At 38.9% G+C, this 23,167-nt stretch overlaps 1 protein-coding gene across 6 annotated transcripts in view; it reads left to right on the plus strand.

The window, feature by feature from the left end:
- Positions 1–22,408, plus strand: part of CTDSPL (CTD small phosphatase like) — an 84,639-nt gene extending 62,231 nt beyond the window's left edge. For all 6 annotated transcript variants that reach the window (XM_071734612.1, XM_071734610.1, XM_071734613.1 and 3 more), the window contains 5 exons: positions 981–1,082; positions 6,845–6,901; positions 13,745–13,837; positions 15,476–15,661; positions 17,924–22,408. In XM_071734612.1, coding sequence (XP_071590713.1) covers positions 981–1,082; positions 6,845–6,901; positions 13,745–13,837; positions 15,476–15,661; positions 17,924–18,049 — 564 coding nt within the window. In that variant the 3' untranslated portion in view covers positions 18,050–22,408. The remainder of the gene's footprint in view (positions 1–980; positions 1,083–6,844; positions 6,902–13,744; positions 13,838–15,475; positions 15,662–17,923) is intronic.
- Positions 22,409–23,167: the final 759 nt, after the last annotated feature.

The following is a 23,167-nucleotide window of genomic DNA, read 5'->3' on the forward strand; positions in this document are numbered from 1 at the left end:
AGCGAAAGAATGGAGTTCTGTAGCCAATCCTTAATTAATTTAATTTCCTTTCAGTCTTCAGCTTCTCCCTGTTGGTACTTTTCTATAAATCTTTTCTTTCATAAACCAAAAATAAGCAAAGACCTCTGCAAGTGAGCAGCAGCAGTGTTCCAGCTGCAGATTGAAGTGTTCTCTCCCATTTCTGTTACTTCAGGAAAAAATCCAGTACCAAAATCTAAAAGTAAAAAAGCTGTAATGCAAAGTAGGATGTGAAAGTGGGGACTGAGGGATTGGAAGACTGTGTGACTGCTTTGCTTTCAGGAAAATTGTCAATTCATGTAATTAGTACCATATTTTAGTAAGGGCAGCACACTGTAGAAGAGCCTGGTTTAGGAGGGCTTTCTTTACTGCAATTTTAATCTGTTGATTTGGAACATAATTCACATAAAACCTCAAGGTCAGCACCCTCACAAGTGGTAAAAATGAAAGTGGAGACATGTCCTGGAAGATCCCATCAGTAATGCTGTTTTCCTTCAGGATTGGTATCTCCACTTCAGCATCTTCCATGGCAAACAGAAATAATCTGTGTAAATGTTCATCTGTCTGATATGGCTGAAAATGTGAATAGGGTAACAACAGCACCCAAAACTGAGGCAGTAGGAGGAGAGTCACTGGAAAAAAAGATACTGTGTGAAATGGCCCATTTTTTATTGTAGCTTTTTAGCTAGTGGTGGTGTTATCACCATTTTCATTTCCAATCATTTGAAACAAGTGTCTCATTAAAAAAAAAAAAAAAAAAAAGCCTGTATGGGTATTGCATGAGCCATTAATTTCCATACCTGTACTTGTGATGAGCCCAGAAAAACATTCAGCTAACTTTGACTCATGCATTTCAGTTCCCATTAACTACTAGAATAGTAATGTTGGCAGAAGAGTGCCCCTTCAGTAGAGGTTTTACTTTTGTTTTTTTTGTTGTCTTCCTCTTTCCTTTGTGTTTTTAGCCACCAGCTAAATACCTCCTGCCAGAACTGACAGCATCAGACTATGGGAAGAAGTGTGTGGTCATTGATTTAGATGAAACTTTAGTGCACAGTTCATTTAAGGTAAGTAAAATTCAAAAGCAATCTCTTGCAACTTGAAACTGTCAGTGAATGTTGGAGGAACTGCTAAGCCTCCTGACACCTCACTTCAAGAAGGACAGGGAACTGCTTGAGAGAGTCCAGCACAGAGCCTCCAAGGTGATTAAGGGAGTAGAAAATGTCCTTTATGAGGAAAAGGGTGAAAGACCCAGGAGCTGGGTCTGTTCACCTTGGGAGAACTCACTAAACTGATTCCCCTCACTTGGTATTTGAAAGGTTTATTTGAAATAATTGCATTTAGGACACTCTTAAATAAAAATCACAGTTAAATATTCTGCTGAGCCCGCTGCCTTGGTTCTACTAATGCAAAAATATGGATTCATTTGGGAAATATTCATCTATACATCTCTGATTTTAAAATATCATTCAAATATATATGTGTACATGAAAAGATACACACAATAGCCTTGGGTCCTGTTTTGACTCAAACCCCCTACAAACCTACAGAGTTCAGAATGCATTCACAATCCAAATATTTCTGGATGCTTTAAGCATTTTCTGAAAACAAGACAAGTCATCCAGGCCTCAGGGGGCATTCTTTATACGTGGGAGAAATCATATTTTGAGGGGTGACCACATTACTGATTATAAATATGTAAAGGACAAGTGCCAGGAGGATGGCACCAGGCTCTCTGCAGTTATGTCCAGGGACAGGACAAGGGGCAACAGGTACAAGCTTGAGCATAGGAGGTTCCACATAAATATAGGGAAAAACTTCTTCAGTCTGAGGGTGACAGAGCCCTGGCACAGGCTGCCCAGGGAGGTTGGGGAGTCTCCTTCCCTGGAAACATTCAAATCCCACCTGGATGTGTTTGTGTGACCTCCTGGAGGTGACCCTGCTCTGGCAGGGGGGTTGGATTTGATGAACTTTCAAGGTCCCTTCCAAGCCCTGACTTTCTGTGATTTCTGTGAAATGGTAAATGTTCCAAGATTTTAACATGTATAGAACTTGTTGCTTTCAAAATATGGTTTGGTTTTGGGGTTTTATGGGGGATGTTTAAATGATGTCATAGTGTAGGAGAGTGGAAATCCAGCACAGCTTTCTGGGAGGTTAGAGGTACCTTAAAACAACAGATTTTGGGCTTTGCTCTGCTCTGTTGGCTGGAGAAGCTTGCTTTCCATGGCAGTATGGATTGCTGTCCCAGTGGCAGTAAATGGTTTTTATTTTAGCTTTCACAATAGGAAAGCAAAAAGCATCTTGCTGGTGCCAATGACTCAGTCATCTTGTAGAAGCAACTTTTATAACCCTTCAGAATTCAGCATGGGGTGGAAGTAGTGGTATTTTTCTATTGTTTAAGTAGGGCTAAAGTTAGAATAGGGAGACTTCAGAAATGCAAATAACCTAAATAGACTCAAGAGTACTGGCAGTATTTCTGATGAGCAAATGTCAGACGTGATAAAGCAACTCCTAGTTTTATACATTGATATTGGAGAATTGATAAGAAGCAATAATATTTTTCCTTCCCAGGGGCAAACTAGAGTTTACCACCAACTTCATAAATTTCTAGTGTTGCTGGCATTCCATTTTTCACTCCCAGCATAAATGCAACGTTTTAATCCTGCAGCATTTAGTTGCCAGTGTTATATATGCAAAACCATAAGTCAGATTGTGGTTAGAATTTGGCAACAGCTTCTCTTTGTTGACTTAAAGAAATCCTTATATGGAGATACCAGAACAAATATTCCTGTGTCTCAAAATGAAACTAAGATTCTTCTCTGCCTTTATTGTGCCTAATGGTATACAACAATCTGTGGTGCTGGTGTAGAGGAACGTTGTAACCTCAGTGCCAGATCTTTGTTTTCTATTCCCAGACTGAACTTGAACTTGAGAATATTTCAGGGGGACTGGAAACACAGCTGGATTGGAAAGGGAGGGACCATGCCTTCCTGATTAAACGAGAATTAAAAATAGGGAGAGCTGAATATAAAAGTCTAAATTTACATAAAATAGTGAAATATTAAGCTTAGTGTTAGCTGAAATGGAAGGATAAAGGTTTGTTTTCTGAATGCTGTGTGTTTCTTTGTACTTTAATTTTTCTGGGTTTTGAAAAAGAAAAGATTCAGTTAGGTTGTCATCAATTTTTTAAACCGTTTTGAAGAAAAACATGTTTAATGGCTAACACTGAATTCTTTCTTGGAGGGTTGAGGTTGGCTCATTTGACTCATCCCATTTATTCAAATGACATTTAATGGGTATTTAAATGATGTTAAACCGATATTTAAGAAAAATCAAAAAGGTTATTCAGCTTAGTCTTGAACACTGAATAATGTTTTGTGTTAAGAAAAGAAAACTGGTCCTTTTTTCTGTGAAATACACAGTGTTAGGCAAACACTGGAGCTCCTGCAGGATTGGAGCCTTACAGCTATGAAAGCATCCTGGTGGGAAGCCCTGTCAGGGGAGTGTGTAGCAGAAAAGCAAGAGATGGAGGAGCTGGCACTGCCCAATGGTGCTGTTTGGATTTTGTTTCCTAAAAGGAAAGAGTCCAGCTGAAGTGAGGCTGCTGCAGTCAGCAGAAATAAGGATGGAGAGCCAGAAGAGCAGGGGGTTTAACACCAATATGTGCACTTCTCTGCCTCAATAATCAAATTATTTTTGCCTTTTTTTAAAGTTATGTTTTGTTTATTTTTTGTTTGTTTTGGTTGGTTGGCTGTTTTTGGGGGGTTTTTTTTCATTTAAACATGTCTGCTCTACCAGGCAGGTCCCGACTTCAAAGCTCTAAAAGTTTACATAGATTTGTGACTTTTAGTACAAAAGGGTTTATTTAAAACACATGATGTTTTAGAATTCATAATTCTGTTATGAAATAGACTTCATATTTTAAATGCAGATCAAGGGTTTTTTTTAACCCAACCAGAGGAGCTGAGTATTTAAAGTGCTCTTTTTGAAAGCAGCAATATCAGAAGGAGGGTAATTCTTGTATTTTTATGCCCCTGCATATTTATGAAGCTTTAAGGAGGTCCTGGTCTTTCATGTTAAGTGCATATTAAAGGAGTAAAGTTCGGGGTGCTTTGGCAAGAGTAGAAAAGGAATAGATAGACATTAGAGTTATCATTCCCATCATAAAACAATAATAGAAGCAAAAATCATAAATTACCAAATCAAGCAGATAGAAGCACGGTTTTGTATAAAATGAATTAAACCACATGCAAGTCTGGAATGTGGTCCTATTCACAACTGGCTGTGAAACTCTTTTAGAACACTGAAAACTCCAAGGCCTTTTGTTAAATAGAAACAGCTCTAACTCAAGATACTCAGTGGGAATACATTGTCTTTTTTCACACTCTCTGTGGCTCCCACACGAGGCTCTCTACGTGCTTCAAGTCTGCAACCCCAGAAACTTTTATCCAGGAAACCATTGCAGGTTTTTCTCCTGCCTTCCCATCCTGATAAAGCACAGGACCCCAGTCCAAGCTCTCTTCCTTATCACTTGTGCCAACAAGAAAGCCACATGGTGCCTGAAGTACAAGTGGGGGAAGCAAATTTGGTCAATATTTGGACCAATATATTTGGTCAGTGACCAAATAAGAGTCATTTGGTTTGTGTTAGAGTCTTAAGGTGAGTTTTATTTGTAAGCAAAAATTTGGTTGTCTGAACAGAATGGGGTTTTCTGTTGACACCTGGCTGGTGTCACTCCTGTTAAGGAAATTTAGGAATAGCAGTGTTTTAATCAGTGGGCTTCAAAACCTTTGCAACTTGCAGTGAACTGGTTTTTTTTTTTTTTTTTTTTGCTGCTACAGAATATTTATCTTCCTTAAGGGAGTCATGCATGGGTAATTTCTGCAAGTGCATGCAAGTCTATTCAAAATATGCATGGAGCTGGCACCCATTTGAAAACTTTGGTGGCTGAGTCTTACTGACAGTTCATTTGGGTTTCTTACAAGGTGAAGCTTCAGAATATTTTTGTGTCCCTGTTCTGTGGCTGTTAGAGGTGCTGTGGAGCATCCTCTCCATCTGAGGGGCTTCATGCAGGTAACAAATGGGATCCTTCCCTCTGTCTATTTCAGAAGCAGAAAGGGAGATGTATCTTAGAAATTGCTTGTTGTCAACTGAAAAAAAAACAAACAACCAAACAAAAAAACCCAGTCTGGATTGTGTCTGTGGGTATTTGAAGAATTTTTGATCATCCTAACACAGTGGTTATCAATGAGATGGAGTTGGTAGAGTTAGTTTATGTAGTTTATGGTTGGACTTGAAAAGACCTTGAAGGTCTTTTCCAAGCAGACTGATTCTGTGCTGCTGAGTTTGCCAGCACTGGGTGCTCTGGAGGTTTGGTTGGCAGTACTGGTTGGTCAGGGTGAGGAGATTCAGTGTGGTTTCTCATGTTGGATCAAGCCATCTTCCTTAGTGCTTCACTTCTGAGGGATGTTATTGCCCCTGTGTAGATTTTTAAGGTCATTTTGCTCTCCTTACAGGGAAGTTGTTTGATAGTGGAATTAGAATCATGTTTTCCCAGAGAATGGGGTTGGAGTGATGCTGTGAGGTTGATAGGGCAGACTTCTTGCTTCCTACCATTTTTCACAGAGTATGTGTTAAGGCTCACTGGTTTGTGATCTCAGTCTCTTTACTTTATCTCTTTCCCTGGTATCCTCTCGTGCCCTCCCAGATGGATTTTCATTCTGTTTCTTGTCTGGCACATTCTTGAGGGGCATGCTTCTTGAGATCAGCCTGCTGGCTGATCCAGAAACCAAGCAGGAAGGTCTGTGCCAGTCTGATAGAGCTGAGCAAAGGTGTTTTTCAGCCTTAGCAAAGCCACTTGAGTTACCAACCAGCCTGCTCCCAGCCTTCCTTTTGGGCAGGTATCTGGGAAGCACGTGGCCTGGTAATCAGTCCAGTTAAAACTATGTTTGGCAGCTCTGGGTCTCAGCCATTTCCAAGCTGCAGCTCATTGGGTGAGTTACAAACTCCAGCTGGCCATGTTTACATGATTATTTTTTTTTACCATGGACGTAATGCCTGAGCCATACCAAAGGGTTCTGCCAAGTTTGATGTCCATGAGAAGCAATAAATGCTGGGAGCTGCATGTTCCCCAGCTACCACTGCTGCCTTGCCAAGATGAGACCTTGTGTACTCCTAAACTGTCTGCAAGGACACTTCCCTGTTTCCAAAGTCATTTTACTTCACCCAGTGGTGAAGTCTGAAGAAATAATTTGTGTTCAACAGGCTAGAAAAATGGATTCAAGGACTTGGAGTCTGCCTGTTCTTCCTATTTGAATTAAAATGTAGCTTTACATTATTAATTGAGAATCCTTTAGCTATATGACTGAGGTCTCACTGCATCTTGTTGCAGCTCCTGGTTCAAGTGTAACCTTTAGGCTTTACTTTTACCCCTTTATTTATAATTCATTGCTAACAGATGACCCAGAGCAGAGTATGGGAAGCACATAGCTGAATTTCATTGTTGTCCTCCACACAGACTTGATGCAAGAGCTATCCAAATAGATTTTTATCCTGGTGGGGGAGGTGTTATTCAAGCAGTAAAGCACATTGCATTGTGTGGAGCTTAAAAGGATGAGGGAGGAGGGAAATGCAGTGTCTGGTGAACACAACTGTGTGAGGCTTTTGAGTTGTGTGTGTAAAGGGACACGTGCAGAGTGGATTTGTGTAATCAATAATCCTTACTGAGTTCTTCCTGAGAAGCAAGTACTCCTTTCCTTCACACCCCTGGCATTTCCTCTCCCTTCATCTTATTTTTAATGTTGATTTATTTCCTTGTCATTCTTTCTAGCCAATTAGCAATGCTGATTTCATCGTTCCTGTTGAAATTGATGGAACCATACATCAGGTAAGCTCTGGGGTTCTGTTACCATTTCTCTAGCAGTGTCCTCAGCCTCCCAGGGGTTACCCCTCTCCATGTGCTGCTTTGCATTCAGTAATTTGTCCTTTTGCAATACAAAAAAATACAAAACCCTGTGTGCTCTGGAATGTGCCCTCCAGACAGGCATCCATCCCTCTTCCATCAGGTGGGTGGTTTCTAACTGCTAAGTTAAAATTAAACTTTTTCAGAATATCTCTTCCAGGACTTCAATACTTCACTCTCAGTTTCAAAATGTTTTCAAACTTGCTGTAAGGATGGGTTTTCCAGCATGGCTAGGCCCAGAAAAAACTACCTGAATACTGTATTTCTTGTTCACTCCACAAACAGGACATAAATTGGTTTTAATGCCTTTGGGTGAGTTGTTCATATGGACAACCCAAAATGCTCAATTTTTTATGACAATCTATGTATAAGTTCTCTCACATTTTCTTTCTATGAGTAACTTAAGTTTCTCTGATAGGACTTTTTATGCACTTGAGCATCTTTAAAAGGTCTGTACAAAATTGCAAGGAGACTAATTTTTATTTCTTTAAGAACTTCAATTAAGACTGTGAAATGGTTTTTAGGAAATGCAAAACACCCATAATTTTAAAATCAGTCCATTTGGTGTCTTTAGTCAGTAGTCATCTCTTCAAATGTTAAATAAATTACAGTGCTGTAATTTTTCCTCTTCAGTCAGACACTGAAGGTCTTGCTTGGAGATGAGTTTTACTGGTCAGTGGGAAGCTGAGCCTTTCTGATACATAAATCTTTCAAATTGCATGAAACATCTTTTGTTGGTTGCTATAGGTTAAAGATAAGGCAGTTACTGAGTTGCAGATCTTCCCTGGATGTAATTTAATAGCAATGTTAAATACCTTGGTCTTTGAAATGTTGCCTGGATTATTTTAACTTGGACAAACAGGTTTGTATTTTGATCTTGGAATAATTGATCATAAAGTTTGTTCATAGTTCTGTTTGATTACCTGTTACAAAAACTGTACATGTAATTGTCACTCTTAATTAATTATTAAACGTGTCAGAGGCTGGAAGGTGTTTTTGAGTGATAATTGTGTGACAGTTTCTACACTGTGCTTCCTTTATGTAGAAAAATTCAGTATTTAGGGTACTTAAACCTGTAATGTTCACCAGAGCTGAATGCTTAAAACATGTAAATGATGTTTTGAGACATTTATATTGTGATATTGTCTGTTGCCATTTGGCATGGGCTTTGGTTGTCTTTGGTTCTGTAGTGCAGGTATTTTCTCTCCTGAAACTTTTCTAGAATACTTTTGAAAGGGACTAAAATAGGGAATAAATTGTGATCACTTAGCTTGTCAAGATGGTTTCCTGGTTTGTTTTTTTCCAAAATGTAAATGAGACTATTTGGGCTTCTAAGTCAAGCACTTAAAAGCAGGTTGCTTTTCTGTTCCCTGCTGGAAACTCTGATTCTTCCCCAAACCTGATGCAGTTAGGCACTGAAAAAAAAAACCAAAACATGACCAAATAATTATAATAAAATTATTATTAATAATAATAAAATTAATAATAATAGCAGTAATAAGAATAATACTAGAAAACAAAAACAAATGAAAAAAAAACCAACAAAAGCAACTGTTCAAAGCAAGTGGACTGAACTTAACCAGGAGGAAGGGCCCTCTTGACAGAGAAGATCAGGTGAAGTGCTTTGCTGGAGACTTCCTGCCTAATTTTCAAGGAAAATCACTTTGTATTTCAAGTTCTGAATCTCTAAAATAGGTAAAAGACTCAGTCACATCTGGGTGGTAGAAATGAAGCTGTTTCTAATTTATGATTCATGAAGCAAAGGTAATTTAGACAGTATGCTGAAGTCTTGGATTCCTGTGTTTTTAATCACCTCAGCAGGCAAAATGATTTACTATCATCCAGCAGGCTTATTTTGATTTAACTGTGATAAGGTGACCTGTTTAAAATATCATTTGATATGTGAATTGTCTGGAACTACAGTGTCTGTAGTGTGTACCAGTTGTACCAGTAAGACTTAATAATGAGCTGGAGATTGTCTGGCAGAGCCTTGTTGTACTTGGACTCTGCCTTAGACAAAACCTCATGGGAAGCAAGTGGAGAACACCATTTCAGAAGTGTCCCTTCAGAAACAAATTGGAAATTAGACAGGATTTTTCAGATCTTATGTACCAAAAATAGAAATTCAATTGCTGAGCACTTGAAACAGTTTTGAGACCAACTTGCCAGACAAGTTTTGTCCATGGTAAATGTGATTTCTTTGGTTGGTTGTTTTGTTTTGTTTGTTTTTAGTTTGGGGAGTTTGTTTTCCCTTATGTCATTTATAATGAGGTCAGAGACACTTTTGTTACATAGGAATTCAAATCTTCATCTTCAAGGGTGTTTGGGTAAACCAGCTCCCCTACTTAAAAAAAAAAAAAAACCAACCAAAAGGAAAAACAGCTTTATTTGAACACTCCTTGTCCCTCTCTCATTTTCCTTTTTTCAGCCTTATTTACCTTGTCCTTAGAAAGGATTTGTTGTTTTATTTTGCAAGGGAATAACTCGTGGGGAGGAACCTCTCTGTGCTTCTGTTCTGGCTCTTTAGATGCCTGCAGAGGCTGTGCCTGGCAAATCCCAGGCTTTGTGCTGGGAATGATGGCACAGATACAAAAGGGCAGTTCTAACACAAGCTGACAGACTCCTGGCCAGTTCTTTCATTTCTCTCTGGTGCTCTGAATAAAAGGAAATGAGAGTTGGTCCCTAGCTCTACCAAATTGTAAGTGAGAAGCTGTAGGAAGTCCAGTGAAATGCTTTGCAACCAGGAGTGCTCCTTAGAGGAAGTTTATTGATGAAAGCAGTGGCTGGAGAAAAGATGTCCAACCTGTTTGATGCCCTTGGTGTAACTTCTGGAAGAACACTCTTGAAACGTGCTTCCCATTTAAAAAGTGCAATCACAACCCCCAGATGAGAAATCATGTGTTAAATACAGTTTTAATCCCCAGTAAGTAAAAGTTTTTAGGGTATGGTGGCCCTTTGCCTTTTGTCCCAGTTGACTTTGGTGGTGGTGTCAAAACCTAAAGAATTAACTTGGAATTTCATTCTTTAATACACTTTATTACATGAGTAAAACTAGATTTTAAGTGGTTTTTTTATATTCAGTTAACAAATCCTTATTTGAAGCTGTTGGAAGCTAAAGCAATGTTTGGTGTGTATACTTTGATGTAATGTACAAAATATTCTGTAATGGTTGGGGAAAACACTTTGAATACTAAACTTTCTTTCTCTGAAGGACAACATTAATTCAATTTCTTCCAGAAGGCTGTGGCCTGGTTCAAGTAATCCAGGATAGGCTGTATCCATTCTAGCTGGCCTATTCTTGGTTACTTGCACTGGGAGGCAACCACAAGAGTGTGACTGACCCAGGAGGATGCAGCTTGAGGATTTGGGCTGCTCTGCTCACTGCTAAGAAGATGCACCCAGCCCCCAAAACAAGGTTACAGGAGCTGGAGTTGTCCTGGACAGATTTCTTTGTCATTACTTGAAGATTTTGTTGTTGTAAAGCTGGTTTTGAAAGGCAGTTCTGTGTGTCCTGTTTAACTGGTGAAAGTTGAGCTGGATTTCTGTTTTGGTTTACAAACACCAAGTCCAGGTTAAGACTCCTTTGAGGTAAAGAAAACGTAGGTGGAAATACCAAATTCTTGAAAACAAAGATAATTACTTCTTTTCTGCCATTAGCAGCTGTTAGTGCAGAATCCTGTGAAAACTTGCCTAGTGCCTGACTTGTGCCTTAACATTCTAAGAGTGGGGTTTGTTTAAAATTTAAAAAAACACACTGAATTCCTCCAAATTCTTACTGTGATAAGGAAGAAGTTAGTGAGTGTACAATACAGAAAAACTGGAGAGTTGTTTAGGTTTTGGTTTGTTTTTTTTTTTCTAATGCCCTGAAGACAGTTTATAAATCTCAGAAAAATGCCAGGAGCCACTTAGTCTAGAGACTTAAACTGAAGCCATCAGGCAACAGGGGAGAAAGCCAAGCCACAAATAACCATGTGGCATTGAGATACAAGTCCAGCCTCTAACAAAGTAGAGGGGGAAAAATTCCCAACGAGGAGGAAGAGGAGAAAAGAGCTGCACTGTCAGCTGAAGAAAGCTTTTTATGTGGAGCAAACCAAAGAGATTTTGTATCCTGGGATACCAGTACACTTGCAGTTGCTTCCAGGAACTAAGTAGGACTTTTCCAAAAAAACTTCAAGGGGAATAGCCACACAGAGTATTAAGATACATTGTTCTGAGGGAAAGAAAAAAAAAAAAAAGTGCTGTATAAAACAAAACCATGAAGGAGTTGGGCCTTTTTAGAGAGGGAGGAAATGAAGGGAAACATTTGGTGAGACCTTATCCTAAGAGATCATATTTTATTATTAATAAGGCATTTAACATCACTGAATTTGTTGGCCAGAGCCCAGAAGGTGAAATGGAAGGCAAAGCAGCAAGAGAAACTCCAGTAGAGGAGGTTGAGGATGCTCTGAGATCAGGAGGTGCAGCCTGCAGAAGGCAGACAACAGAACTAGAACAATAGATGCTGTGTGCTTGGAGCTCATCCTGACTCCTTGCAATCTTAGAAGTCCTGCAGATTGCCAGGAGAGTGCATCTTGCAAATACTTGGGTTTAGTAGCCTGCTCCTCTCCACAAGCCTGTGGTTAAGGAGCTTCTGGGTCTGGAGCTGCTGGGTTGATTTACTGTGTTCCCTCTTCATGGAGGAGGGGGTTATGTTGCAAGCAGCAAAGTTCAGATCCTTGGTGTGGAGTTTGTAATCCCATTCCAAGTGGAAATATCTCACTGCCACAGGCACAGAGTGGGTTGGAGAGAGGAGACTTCGTTTGCTGCAGCTGCAAACACTGGGGTTTAAAAGGGAAATTAATACTAACATCCAGCACTTGCTATCCAAAAATTACTTTTAAGACTCTGGAATGTCCCTTTTCTGTCCTCAAAACCAGCTGTAGGAATCTAATTCAAGGCTAAAGAATTAAGAACTTCATTCTGAACTGTTAGAGTGAAGGAGTAACTCCCCTCCTGCTTCCTTTCCTCTTACAACTGGATCATTTCTGGGTATCCAGACACAGAGGGACTGTGAATGTCTTACCTGTATCTTTAAAAATGGGAAGACCTAATTTGGGAAGGAAATAATGCAGAACAACTTTGTGTAGTAAAAATTAAGTGAAATAATTAATTGCATTCTTACAGGAGAGGAAATGACTTGGTTTATGCCTAGTGAAATACAGGAAGCTGCTCTAATTATTTGCAAAGCAAGTGGTATTGAAGTACATCTGTTAACTGTCTTTGATTCATAAAATGTCAGATTTGTTTGGGTAGGTGCTGCTGTGGTTGTTAAGGAAAAAAAAAAAAAAAGTCTGCATTATAAATTTTTACCTGTATCAAAGTTTCAAGGTATTGTTTGAATTTGAGGGGGCAGAAATAGTTTAGTTAAACTTCCTAGAAATAGCCTAAAGCAGGTCAGGTCTTCATTCTATGAGCTATAAGGTATTTAAAGCAAAGTGGAAAAATAATGTTTCTGCTCTAATTAAGGTACAGCTTACATTAAGGTACAGCTCCATCATAAATGTTTTTAATAAAACTTTGCTTTCAGATTTAGGATTTCAATTTCAAGTCCCTATTATGCAAATTTTTTTCTTTTTTTGCTAAAGGCTTTTATTGTTATATTTTAGTTCAAGCTGGCATCTCCATATTTTCTCCTTCAGGCTTTTTCTCTGGGTGCTTCAATTCTTTCCCTTTTTAATAATATGAATGTAGTAAAATACATACAATTAATCAAGTTCTACATATCAAAGAAAGAAATTCTTGAAATTGCATCCTGCTGTATGCCTGACTTGAAATTTCCAGTATTAAGGATTATTTGCCAAATGAAGAAGATAAAGTGCTGCCAGTGTTCTGTCTCAAACTTCTAATCTATGTGCAAACAAGATAAATATTTTTTCAAGCAGACTCCCCTCCTCAGCTTCCCAGTATCTTGTGAGCTACTTGTACTCTCTCTGAGCAGCAGTTATCTTATCTTGGTGTGTTCTGTGAAGGGAAATCATCTTGCTTGCTTTGAAAAGAGAGGCAAGGAGGCTCTCATGTTTATAAATCAGGTTGTTGGCTGTAGGCAGCCAAGCTGTGGCAAGGTGAAACCAAGCTGCTCAGGAGGAGAGAAATCCTCTGTGGTCACCTTTTTATGGGAGTGTCACAATGGAAGATGCTGTAGAAGTTTCCACCAGATTTCAAAATTCTTCATGGAGCTCTGAAGACTTTTGGTGAAAGCTCTCTGCAGTGCCTGAGAATTTTCCATAGTGAGAGATGGCACTTGGGGCCAGGTATTCAAGAAATGAAAGAACCACAAGAAAAAAAAGAGTTCCCTCTCGTGCAGTTCCTGCCATCATAGGGGTTTCATCAGATTTATTCCTTCTGGAAAGCCCTTCAGGACTAAAGACACCAGCACAAAAATAGTTTCAGTTGAGGGATTCAAATCCTTGCTCCTTGAGAAGCTTGACTGTTTCTCGTTGCCTTTAATGAGATTTTTCAAGAGGCATCACTCCAGATGATGCACAGTGCTTGTGAGTGCATAATCAGCATGGGTCTTGGCAGCTCATGCATTCAAATTTCTCATTATTGGATGTCTACTTTTATCTTCTCTACTTAGGTGTTGTGTCTTTTCTTCCTTGCAGCATTTTATTCGAAGTGCTTCCGTGCTAACTTTTTTTTCTAAAAGTGTTGGGATTACAGGAGTGTTTAGCAGGGTTTCTTTTTGCCTTGTAGCTTAAACAATATTTCACCTGGTGCTTGTCATTCCAGGTTTATGTACTGAAACGACCACATGTGGATGAGTTTCTTCAGAGGATGGGAGAGCTCTTTGAATGTGTACTCTTCACAGCCAGTCTAGCCAAGGTTTGTTCCCCTCTTCATCTCATTAGCCCTTCCAGTGCTGCTCGTTGGACTTTTGGTTGGGATTTTTATGGATAATTATATCCACAGTTGGAACTATCTTAATTTTTCCCCTTCTTTTTTGCTTCTTTGTCTGACAGTGTGTACTTTGTCTGCTAGTGTGTGGGTAAGTGTTTCCATGGTAACACCATCACATATGGGCTTGTCTCATAATGTAGCCTCCATGCATTGCTCATAATGCCAATATGAAAGGCTCACAAGTTACCATGGTTATAGTGAGAAATTAGAACAAATAGCCTGTGAGTAAAGCAGTATATTAAAGCTGGGCATGAAATAAAACTCACTCTATTTAACACTATCTACACGATCAACCAGTGATTCAGAAATTTACTGTAAATATGAAAATTGGGAACACGTTTTTGGTTCTGTCAAGGTGCAGTTGCAATCTGGAGTTAGAAAATCAGATGCTGTGTAAACCTTGAAACATCCTCCAGGAATATTTTGTGCCCTCTGGTCTCCAGTAACAGTAGTACCTCGTAGGTAGTTTTGTGGTAGACATTACAGTAGTAGATATCTTAAATTCTTCCCTTCTTCCAGTGTTTTGTATTTGTGGTGTCTTGTTTGTGAAATTGCACTGAGTATTTCCAAATAATACTTCATCACAATAAGCTTTTACTCCAACCTGGTGCAGAGATGGTGGAAAGGGGCAGGACTCCATTTGGACCTACTAAAATGCTGCCTTACCAGAGAATTCTTTCCTCCACTCTGTTTACCATGTGAAAAACTTAAATAATGGAACAGTTTCATACTGTAGTTAGATGAGTGGCAGTTTTCATAGTTAAGAGATTAATGATTTCAACATCAGTTTTGATTCTCAGTTTGAAATACAGGAAAATGGTAACTCCTGTCCTGCAAAAATAAGTTATAACATGGCTGTTTCCCATTCAGGTTTATTTGAATACTTTTTCTTGGCCAGTTTATATGAATTATAGGATTCTAAACTGTGCCTCACTTAAAGTATTATCTTATATAAAAAAATTATAATTTCCCAGTATAGTACATGGGCATTTTTCCTTGTAACATCTTTGTCTGATTATTAATTTTTTTATGGGCCAATTATGCAATTTGATAATTTTAAGATTCTCAGTGACCCAGTGGCTCCACGAGCATCGTTTGAAAAAGCTGCATTGAGCTCAGGTGCCTTCATTGCAGTTTTATCTTCAGAGGCACGTGGAGATGAATGACCTGTTGAGATGGCTTTATATAGGTTTTCATATAGATTTATAGATTTTTTCATATAGATTTAGCATTGGCTGTTTTTATGGTAATGTTTGGTGAGGTCTCTGGATCCATCAACTTCTGGGTAACTTCAAGTTGGCCCTAAGAATATAACCTAATCAATAAATCACAGAATACTATTAGAGTGCAAGTTACCTTTCCATAGAAAGATAACCCTGCTATTTCTGTGTTACATCTCTATTAATCACTTCAGCTTTGCAGGCCTGTGAGTTAATTAAAAAGGAAGAAAATTAAGAAAGGGCATTTTATCTGAAATTAGTTTGTGTCCCTTCTTTGTGCAGCTCTATGAATTAGCCTTGCCTGCACGTTGCTAACTTCATGTTTCTGGTTTCTATTTTTAAGTATGCAGACCCAGTAGCTGACTTACTGGATCGTTGGGGTGTGTTCAGGGCAAGGCTCTTTAGAGAATCCTGTGTTTTCCACCGAGGGAATTATGTGAAGGATCTGAGTCGACTGGGACGTGAGCTGAGTAAAGTTATTATAGTAGATAATTCTCCTGCATCTTACATCTTCCATCCTGAAAATGCAGTAAGTATTTCTAGGATTAGAAGTACTCAACCGTAATTTTATCTTTCTGGTCCTTGCACAGACTTTGATTCAGAAAATAGCTTTTCAGAACACTCATTTGTATTATTTGCTGTGTTTTTCTAGACTGTGGGGTGGGTTCTGGTGTTCACTGCCAGCTGGTGAAGGACTAGGGCAAACATCTTGTTGGTGTCTCATAGGCACAACTGTTCATCTGGTTTCAGTTTATTTTTTGGTATGAAGTCCCTCAGTTTTGAGAAATACCAAATGGTGTAGAACCCAAATAAAAAAACGTAGCTCTAAAAAGCAAAGCTGCCCTCCAGCATAGTTTTTGTTCTTTGCAGTGGTGATTACACAAAGGATGGTTTCCTTGAACTGCTTTTGGTACTGCATCTTTTTTCACTGTGTGTGAATGAATAAAATTTATTAGACGAGATAATTAATGTTATAGTGGTTACAGTCTTCAGTTCTGCATTTGTGGACAAGGGGAAGAAAATACGAAGATCCTGTTGTGTTGTTATGGTTTTCCTTTCAAGTATTCTTGTGATAACTTGATTCATAATTAGCAATGTTAGTCAACAAGTTCATCAGGTTTTAGGAATAAGGATAAAAGTCAGCCAAGAGTACTTCAAGGAGCAGTGTGAATTTTCACTCTGTGTGCTGTATCAGATCCAGAAGTTTGGATAGAATCTTCTGGCACTTGCTCCATGCATTGCTGCAACCAGTACAGATGCTCACATCTGGTTTGTAGCTGCCAAGACAGCAAGGTGGAGCTCCCCTCAGATCTACTGACTTAAACATCTGAGCTGTTCTTTGATGTTTTTAGGTTGCCTTGTTTGTGAACTGTTAAAATTGACATAGGAGCTCTTCATCAGAGACATTGGTCCTGCCTCTCCTGAATAGCATTTTTTTATTATTTGCATGAGCTCTTTATCTTGTAGCAATCAGCTTTTACATTCAGATCCTACTACCCTGATGCCCTAAATGACTGGATGAAAACTTTTTTCTGGTCGATGCCACACATGGTTTAAAGTTGCTATTTATAATAAGCAGGAGCTGCAGCTCTAATTTATGTTCATGGTTAAAATTAAAATCCTGATCCAGATCGTCATTTGGTATCTCGGAATTCAGTGCCAAGAAAATAATGAGCTGTAGAAATTTGGGAGATGACATTAAGGGCCTTGTCAGAGCAGTTTAATCATACACACAGGAGTGCTGCTAGCTAGATGATACTGGAGTCTGTGCAGAAATGGAGCTTGTAACAAGATCCAAGACAGTCTTTCGAAAACCTCAGTGGACTTCCATAATGAAGATACAAAAAACTCCTTTCCCAAACCCAGCCCACATATTTAAGAAGTGTTATTATATGCATATAATGCATATTATATAGCCTGGAGAAGAGGAGGCTCAGGGGAGACCTCATCACTCTCTCCAACTCCCTGAAAGGAGGCTGGAGCCAGGGGGGGGTTGGGCTCTTTTCCCAGGCAACTCTCAGCAAGACAAGAGGGCACAAGAGGTCTCAAGTTGTGCCAGGGGAGGTTTAGGTTGGACATTAGAAAGAATTTCTTTACTGAGAGGGTGATCAGCCATTGGAATGGGCTGCCCAGGGAAGGGGTGGATTCTCCATCCCTGGAGATATTTCAAAAGAGCCTGGATGTGGCACACAGTGCCATGGGCTGAGAACTGCAGTGGGAGTGGATCAAGGGTTGGACTTGATGATCTCTGAGGTCCCTTCCAACCCAGCCAATTCTAGGATTGTTTTCTGAACCTGCACCCAAGGATTTATATTTTTATTGGAGAACTGTTCCATCCTTAGTGCTTCAATCTTTCCTCTGCATCCTGGTGCCAGGAGCGTTTGTTGCTGGGTGCCTGTGTTGAGTGACTCAGTCTGATAATACTTGGAGGGGGTAAAAAAGACTTCCCTGTAAATAAAGTGTCAGGACAGCTCTGGAACCTGCATCTCCCTTCCAGTCTGTTCTGAATATTCAGGTGGCAGAGCAGAATGAGCTGCCCAGTGTTGGGTCATGGAGGTCACCTGGAGATGTAGGAGAACTTCATCTGCACGTGAAGTGGTTGGCAGTTGGATTTGGGGTTGATTTTGCATACTAGAAATTGTGGACTGCAACCTGTTACAGGTTTTGAATGCTAAAAACCAGCAGTTTGCCTTCCTGTGATGGCAGTGGGTGTTACAGGGCATCTACACAGGCAAAACTCGTGTGTTCTTCATGTCTTAAAGACACCTTAATATTTATTGCTTTGTTGCAGGTGCCTGTGCAGTCCTGGTTTGATGATATGACAGACACAGAGCTGCTAGATCTTATTCCTTTCTTTGAAGGACTAAGCAAAGAGGAAGAAGTTTACAGTATGCTTCATAAACTCTGCAACAGGTAGCCCTTAACTTTGACTGACTTCTGCTACTAGGTTGCAGTTGCTACAGGCTGTCTCCATCTTTTTCAGCTCTTTCAAATGTAAGCTTTGGGGAGGTCACCCCTGTCAGAAGTGCTACTCTTGATCTTCCTGTTACATTGGACACGAAGGACAATCATGAGTGATGCTATTATTAAGCCTTCAGAAGCCTGACTCCTAAGGTCATGTGTTCAGACTACTTTTTTAAAGGAGAAAAAAAAAAAAAAAAAAAAAAGCTATTTTAAATGGGACTCTTTTAATGAATTTCATAAATGGACATCTTTTACTGGATCAGCTTTTCTTAAAACATGCCAAAAAAGAAGCTTGTATTTCAGCAGTTGAATTTCTCTCCCTTTCTTCCCCTCCCACTATGCAGACAATTTTACCCCCCTGCTTAGAGCAGTTGACCTGACTCTGAATTTTTTCTTACAGAATGAAGTGCCTTTTTGAATGTTATTTTAAGATAAAAAAAAAAAATTCATTTTTGTATAAGACGTATTTCCAGACATCTTTTAGTCTTGTATTGTCTAAATGCTTTAAAAGGAAAAAGGAAAAATTTTATAGAGCACTGTAATATATAACAAAGGAAAAAAGTTGAAACAAAGATGCTGGGTTCCTGTCTCCACAACACATGAAGTTGTGTTACATTTTGTCATGCTCAGAAGGTTCAAGCGTTCGTGGGAGGGGTGATTTTGGATTCATGTACATGGTTGTTTCAATGATTGGATTTTGGGCACAGTTTTGAACACATCTGCAGTTGTTTGAGTATTAGGGAATGATGGAATTGAGAAAATAAGGTGGTGAGCAGATCAGAAGCACCTTTTGTTCTAGACAGATGAAGTTCTGTTGTCTCTGCTTACGCACAACTGCCATGCCTCTCGTTTGGAAAATTGTCCTGGGAGAATGGGGAGGAGATCTATTTATTAGTTTTCAGATTCTTTTCTTCAGAAAACCCATCTGGGTAAGCTGGATCTGTATTGAGCTGTTTGGAGTACTTTTTTCTTTTAATTGCTGCTACTGTATTCTCACCAAATGGAGTTGACCATCGGCTGTTAAACTGTTTTTGCCACTGTGCCTGTGCTATGAAACATTTTCAGTAAGCTGCAAACTTGGGCAATAAACAAAATGCAGGCTTCATTACCCACCCCTATATATTAATCCTACATTATCTTGATATACCAGAGAACTCAGTTAAAGGTGACCTGCAAAGGATTTTTTTTTACATAATTTGGTTGGTTGTTTTGGTGTTTTTTTTTTTTTCAATTGGGATGAAGCCCTCTCCCGTCTTCAGTTTATAAAAATGCAAAAAAGTGTTTTTCCCACATTCTTGATCTGCATTCGTTCCTCCTTATGATGTAAGTTGCAGGCTTGGAGCTTTATCAAGTCTTGCCAGCCTAAACTAAAAGTGGTCCTCAGGCTTTGGAGTTGAGTCCTCTGAGAAGCTGCTTGCCATCTTCTCTAGTGTCATTGGTACCATTTTAAGAGTGACTCTTAAATATTTTATGTCTTGAAGAACAAGGCACACCTACGGTTTGTTTTGGGTTTTTTTTTCCCCTTTCCAGTGTCACCTCATGATTATTTTCCACATAAAAATCACAGCTACATTTGGCTGTCACCAGAGAAACCTAATGGAGTAGTTGGTGCTTCTAATCAGCCTTATGCTAAATTCTGAATCGTAGATCTCCTTCGCCTTTCCTGTTTTTTTTTCTCAAAAAGTCTCAACGACTCAGAAGAAAATTCTTGTGCCAGACTTGGATTCTCATCCTTGTCTGAAGCACTGGGGAAGCAGCTTCACAAAAATTCCTTCATGGAAGGGCAGGGCAGCCCAGGCAGGCAGTGAGGAGGTGGTTGTAGGTGCAGTATAAAGCTGACCAATGTCTCATCCCGTGCAGTGCAGCTGTCTGCCAGCTGCCCTCTGCATCTGGGTGTTGGGGGCAGTCCTGTGACACTCGTGAGTCTGTACAGCATCACCCTTTTGTTTTCTTACCAGCTGACATTACCTTAGTACTGTATAATTCTGTGCCACAACAAAAGACAAAGTTGTCATTAAAAAAATTTAAAAAATAATACAAGAGAAAACAAAACAACCGATGTTGTTTGGGGGAAAAAAAAAAAAAGGAGGTATGGATTCTGGTTAGTCCATCAACGTTTACTTTCGGTTTCAGATTGTTTTAATTTTGTATTTGACTTGGGAGTAATGAAACTGTAAGCTGCCAAAAAGTTGTTCTCTGAGCAGTATTTTCAACTGTGTTTGAAGCTTCTTTGGCTTCAGGCACGGTTTGCAGGGAAGTATTCAGGTTGTAGTTAGTTGTGCAGGTATGATAGGAATGGCTGGAAAAAAAATTCAGACTTTTCTTGCTAGCGTTAGACCAAACAACCTTCCAATCAGACACTAAACAACCCCACCAAGATGTTGCCATTCAACGGTTGTGACATGTGAGAAAAACCATGTCCTTGGTTTGCATTTCTGAGAGCAGCGATTTCATAAACCAGTTGCCTTAAGTCTGTGAATGAATGTTGATTATTAAAAAGTGTCTTGTATTGCTTTTAAATCCACATAGAATGGACAACCGAGCTTCTGCACCAGCTTCTCAATGAACGGTTCTGATGTTCTCCACATCCATCCTTGTTTCTTATTTATTTTGGCTCTTGAAGTTCAGAAATCAAAAAAAAAACCAAAAGAAAAACCTTATTTTCACTTAAAGCATTAAAGTGACACTTGTTGAGAATAAAAAGGCAAAAAAATTAGCAACAGTTTTGATCTCTGTTAGTATCGTAAGAGTATTTTCTATAACTTCTGATGCTTTTTAATTATTTTTTTTTTTTAACTCACACCCATTGGTATAAAACTCAGAGTGCTCTTCAGTCAGGTTGGGACTTCCCTGGGTATTCAGATTTGGCCAAAGGGGTCAAACTGTCACAGTTGTTTATTTTGACACTTTCATCCTACTTGACATTTCAAGTGTTAAGTTTGAGTGGATATACAGACACTACATGTGTATAGAGTTTCTAGATTTTAACAAAGCAATATAGTTCTGTCCATAAAGTCAGATAATGAGTGGAATGTTTGTAAAATTTGCAATACGGGTATTTGATTGTATTTTAAATACAAGATCCTAAAAATTGAAAATTAGGACAAAAAGACTTGTTTCCTAAATCTCTTGCTTATTTTGAAGTGCAGTTAATGCATGCAGGTCACCAGGGCTGTTATAAACCCTGGGGTTTGATTCTATTTCTGCATATTAGAGAAATACTAAAAAGTCTTTTTGCGGTTGGTCATTCTGTTCAGCTCAAGAAACACTGCCTGGCTTGAAGTTCTGTTGTCCTTTTTATGTCGGGTTAAAAAAAAAAAAGGTTTTTTTTTGCCTGTATAGGTATTTTTAAATTAAGCTGTAAGGCAGAATGCCTTAGATTCTTGAAATTCAACTGAATTGCCATTTGTAAACTAGGGCTGTGCGCAGAATACTTGTTAACCACCAGGAAGCATTGGCAGGTTTTGAATGGAAGATGGTAGCAATTGTACAATATTGCTGTGTTCATTTAGGTAGCTTTGGAAGAATAACTTGTCTTGTTTGTTTCACCCTTTAATCTTTTTGGAACAGCAAAGTTATACGTGGAAGAAACTCAACACCTGAAGAGATCTGGTTATCGGTGTGCGCAATCACTTTTATCACAGCATGATTTTGATTAGACTGGTTGGGGACAATAAAGTATCTAAATGACACTGGTGTGTACTGATGTTGCAGCTTTTGAAATTTCAGTGTAAAAAGAAAAAAAAATAATGATTCTGTAGCTATATAATTTACAAACACATAATCCTATGTTTTACAGATTCTTTTTAAGCTAATAAAACACAGTACCGCACAGCCCTATTTGTAAAACAAAACCAAGTTTGTGCCTCTGATTTCCAAGGTGCTGTGATGTTTTTATGCCTTTGTGGGGTGAGGAGGGCAGGTGAGACTTGTGGGGGGGGGGCAGTTGCTTAAAAAAAAAAAAAAAAAAAAAAATATCTCTGGGCTAACTATGCAAAACCATCTGTCAGTTTTCTGTTTCACATTATGTTGTAAAAATCCAGCTGACTCTTTTTCTTTCTTGTTAAAGATCTATTGGGAACTTCTTAAAAGAGGAGTAAGCAATGGAAATGTTTCTTTCTTCTTTTTTTTTTTTTCCTTTTTTTTTTCCTTCCTAATAATGGAGCTGTTTACACTTTAATGCAATGAACAATCCAGCGATACTTGAGAAACACTACAGATACCATATGAGTGTTTTCAGGAGAGAGAAGTGTTGTCAATCAGGTATTGAATGGTTTCTTTACTGTCACAAATAAAAAATTTTAACAATAGAGTTACTTGTGCATGTAATACTTCTCTGGGAAAAAGAATTTCTGCACTTCTCCTTCAGTAACAGTCACTGCCCTCATTTGAATAGGATTTTCCTCCTCCCAGTGCACATCCATGTTAAGATAGCAAAAATCACCCATTTCTGTTCCACTCTCCTCCCCCTCTCCTCTTTTTAAGTCATATATAGGACTCCTTATTGACTGCCCTGGCACCTGCTTGTGCAAACAGAGCTGATGAACTACTGATGAACTCTGCTAAATAAATTGATGGTGACTCTGGCAGATGTTCCAGCTATTTAGATCTCTTGGATGAGATCATACAATAATTTGTTCAAGTCTCAAAGCTGTGCGACTTCTTTTGAAGGGCTTAACTTCAGCTACTTGAATAGCTGTTCTTTAACATCACTGCCATGTCCAAATGATTATCTGAATAAAACACTTTATTTGGTTGGTTTGTCTATTTTGGGACTTCTCATCTGACGCAGTAAGACTTTAGCAGAGCCTTCCTTTCGAGGAAAAGACTCATTAATGCTTTATGAGCAGAAAACCTCAGAATAAAACCTGTTAGAATAAGCAGCTGGCTCAGGATAGCACATTAGTTGCAATTAAAAATATTGTTTAGTTATTCCTGTGATCAGTTGGAATGATCCAGGCTGCCTTTACTTTGTACTGGTAGGCTGAGGAGTTTTTAGACTTATTTTTTTTTTTTAAGGTTTTTGGTTTTAGTTTTACCAATCTCCTTAGCTGCTATTAGGATAAGGATG

Source organism: Heliangelus exortis, chromosome 2 (assembly GCF_036169615.1).
Source record: "Heliangelus exortis chromosome 2, bHelExo1.hap1, whole genome shotgun sequence".
In the NCBI taxonomy this organism is placed as follows: Eukaryota; Metazoa; Chordata; class Aves; order Apodiformes; family Trochilidae; genus Heliangelus; species Heliangelus exortis.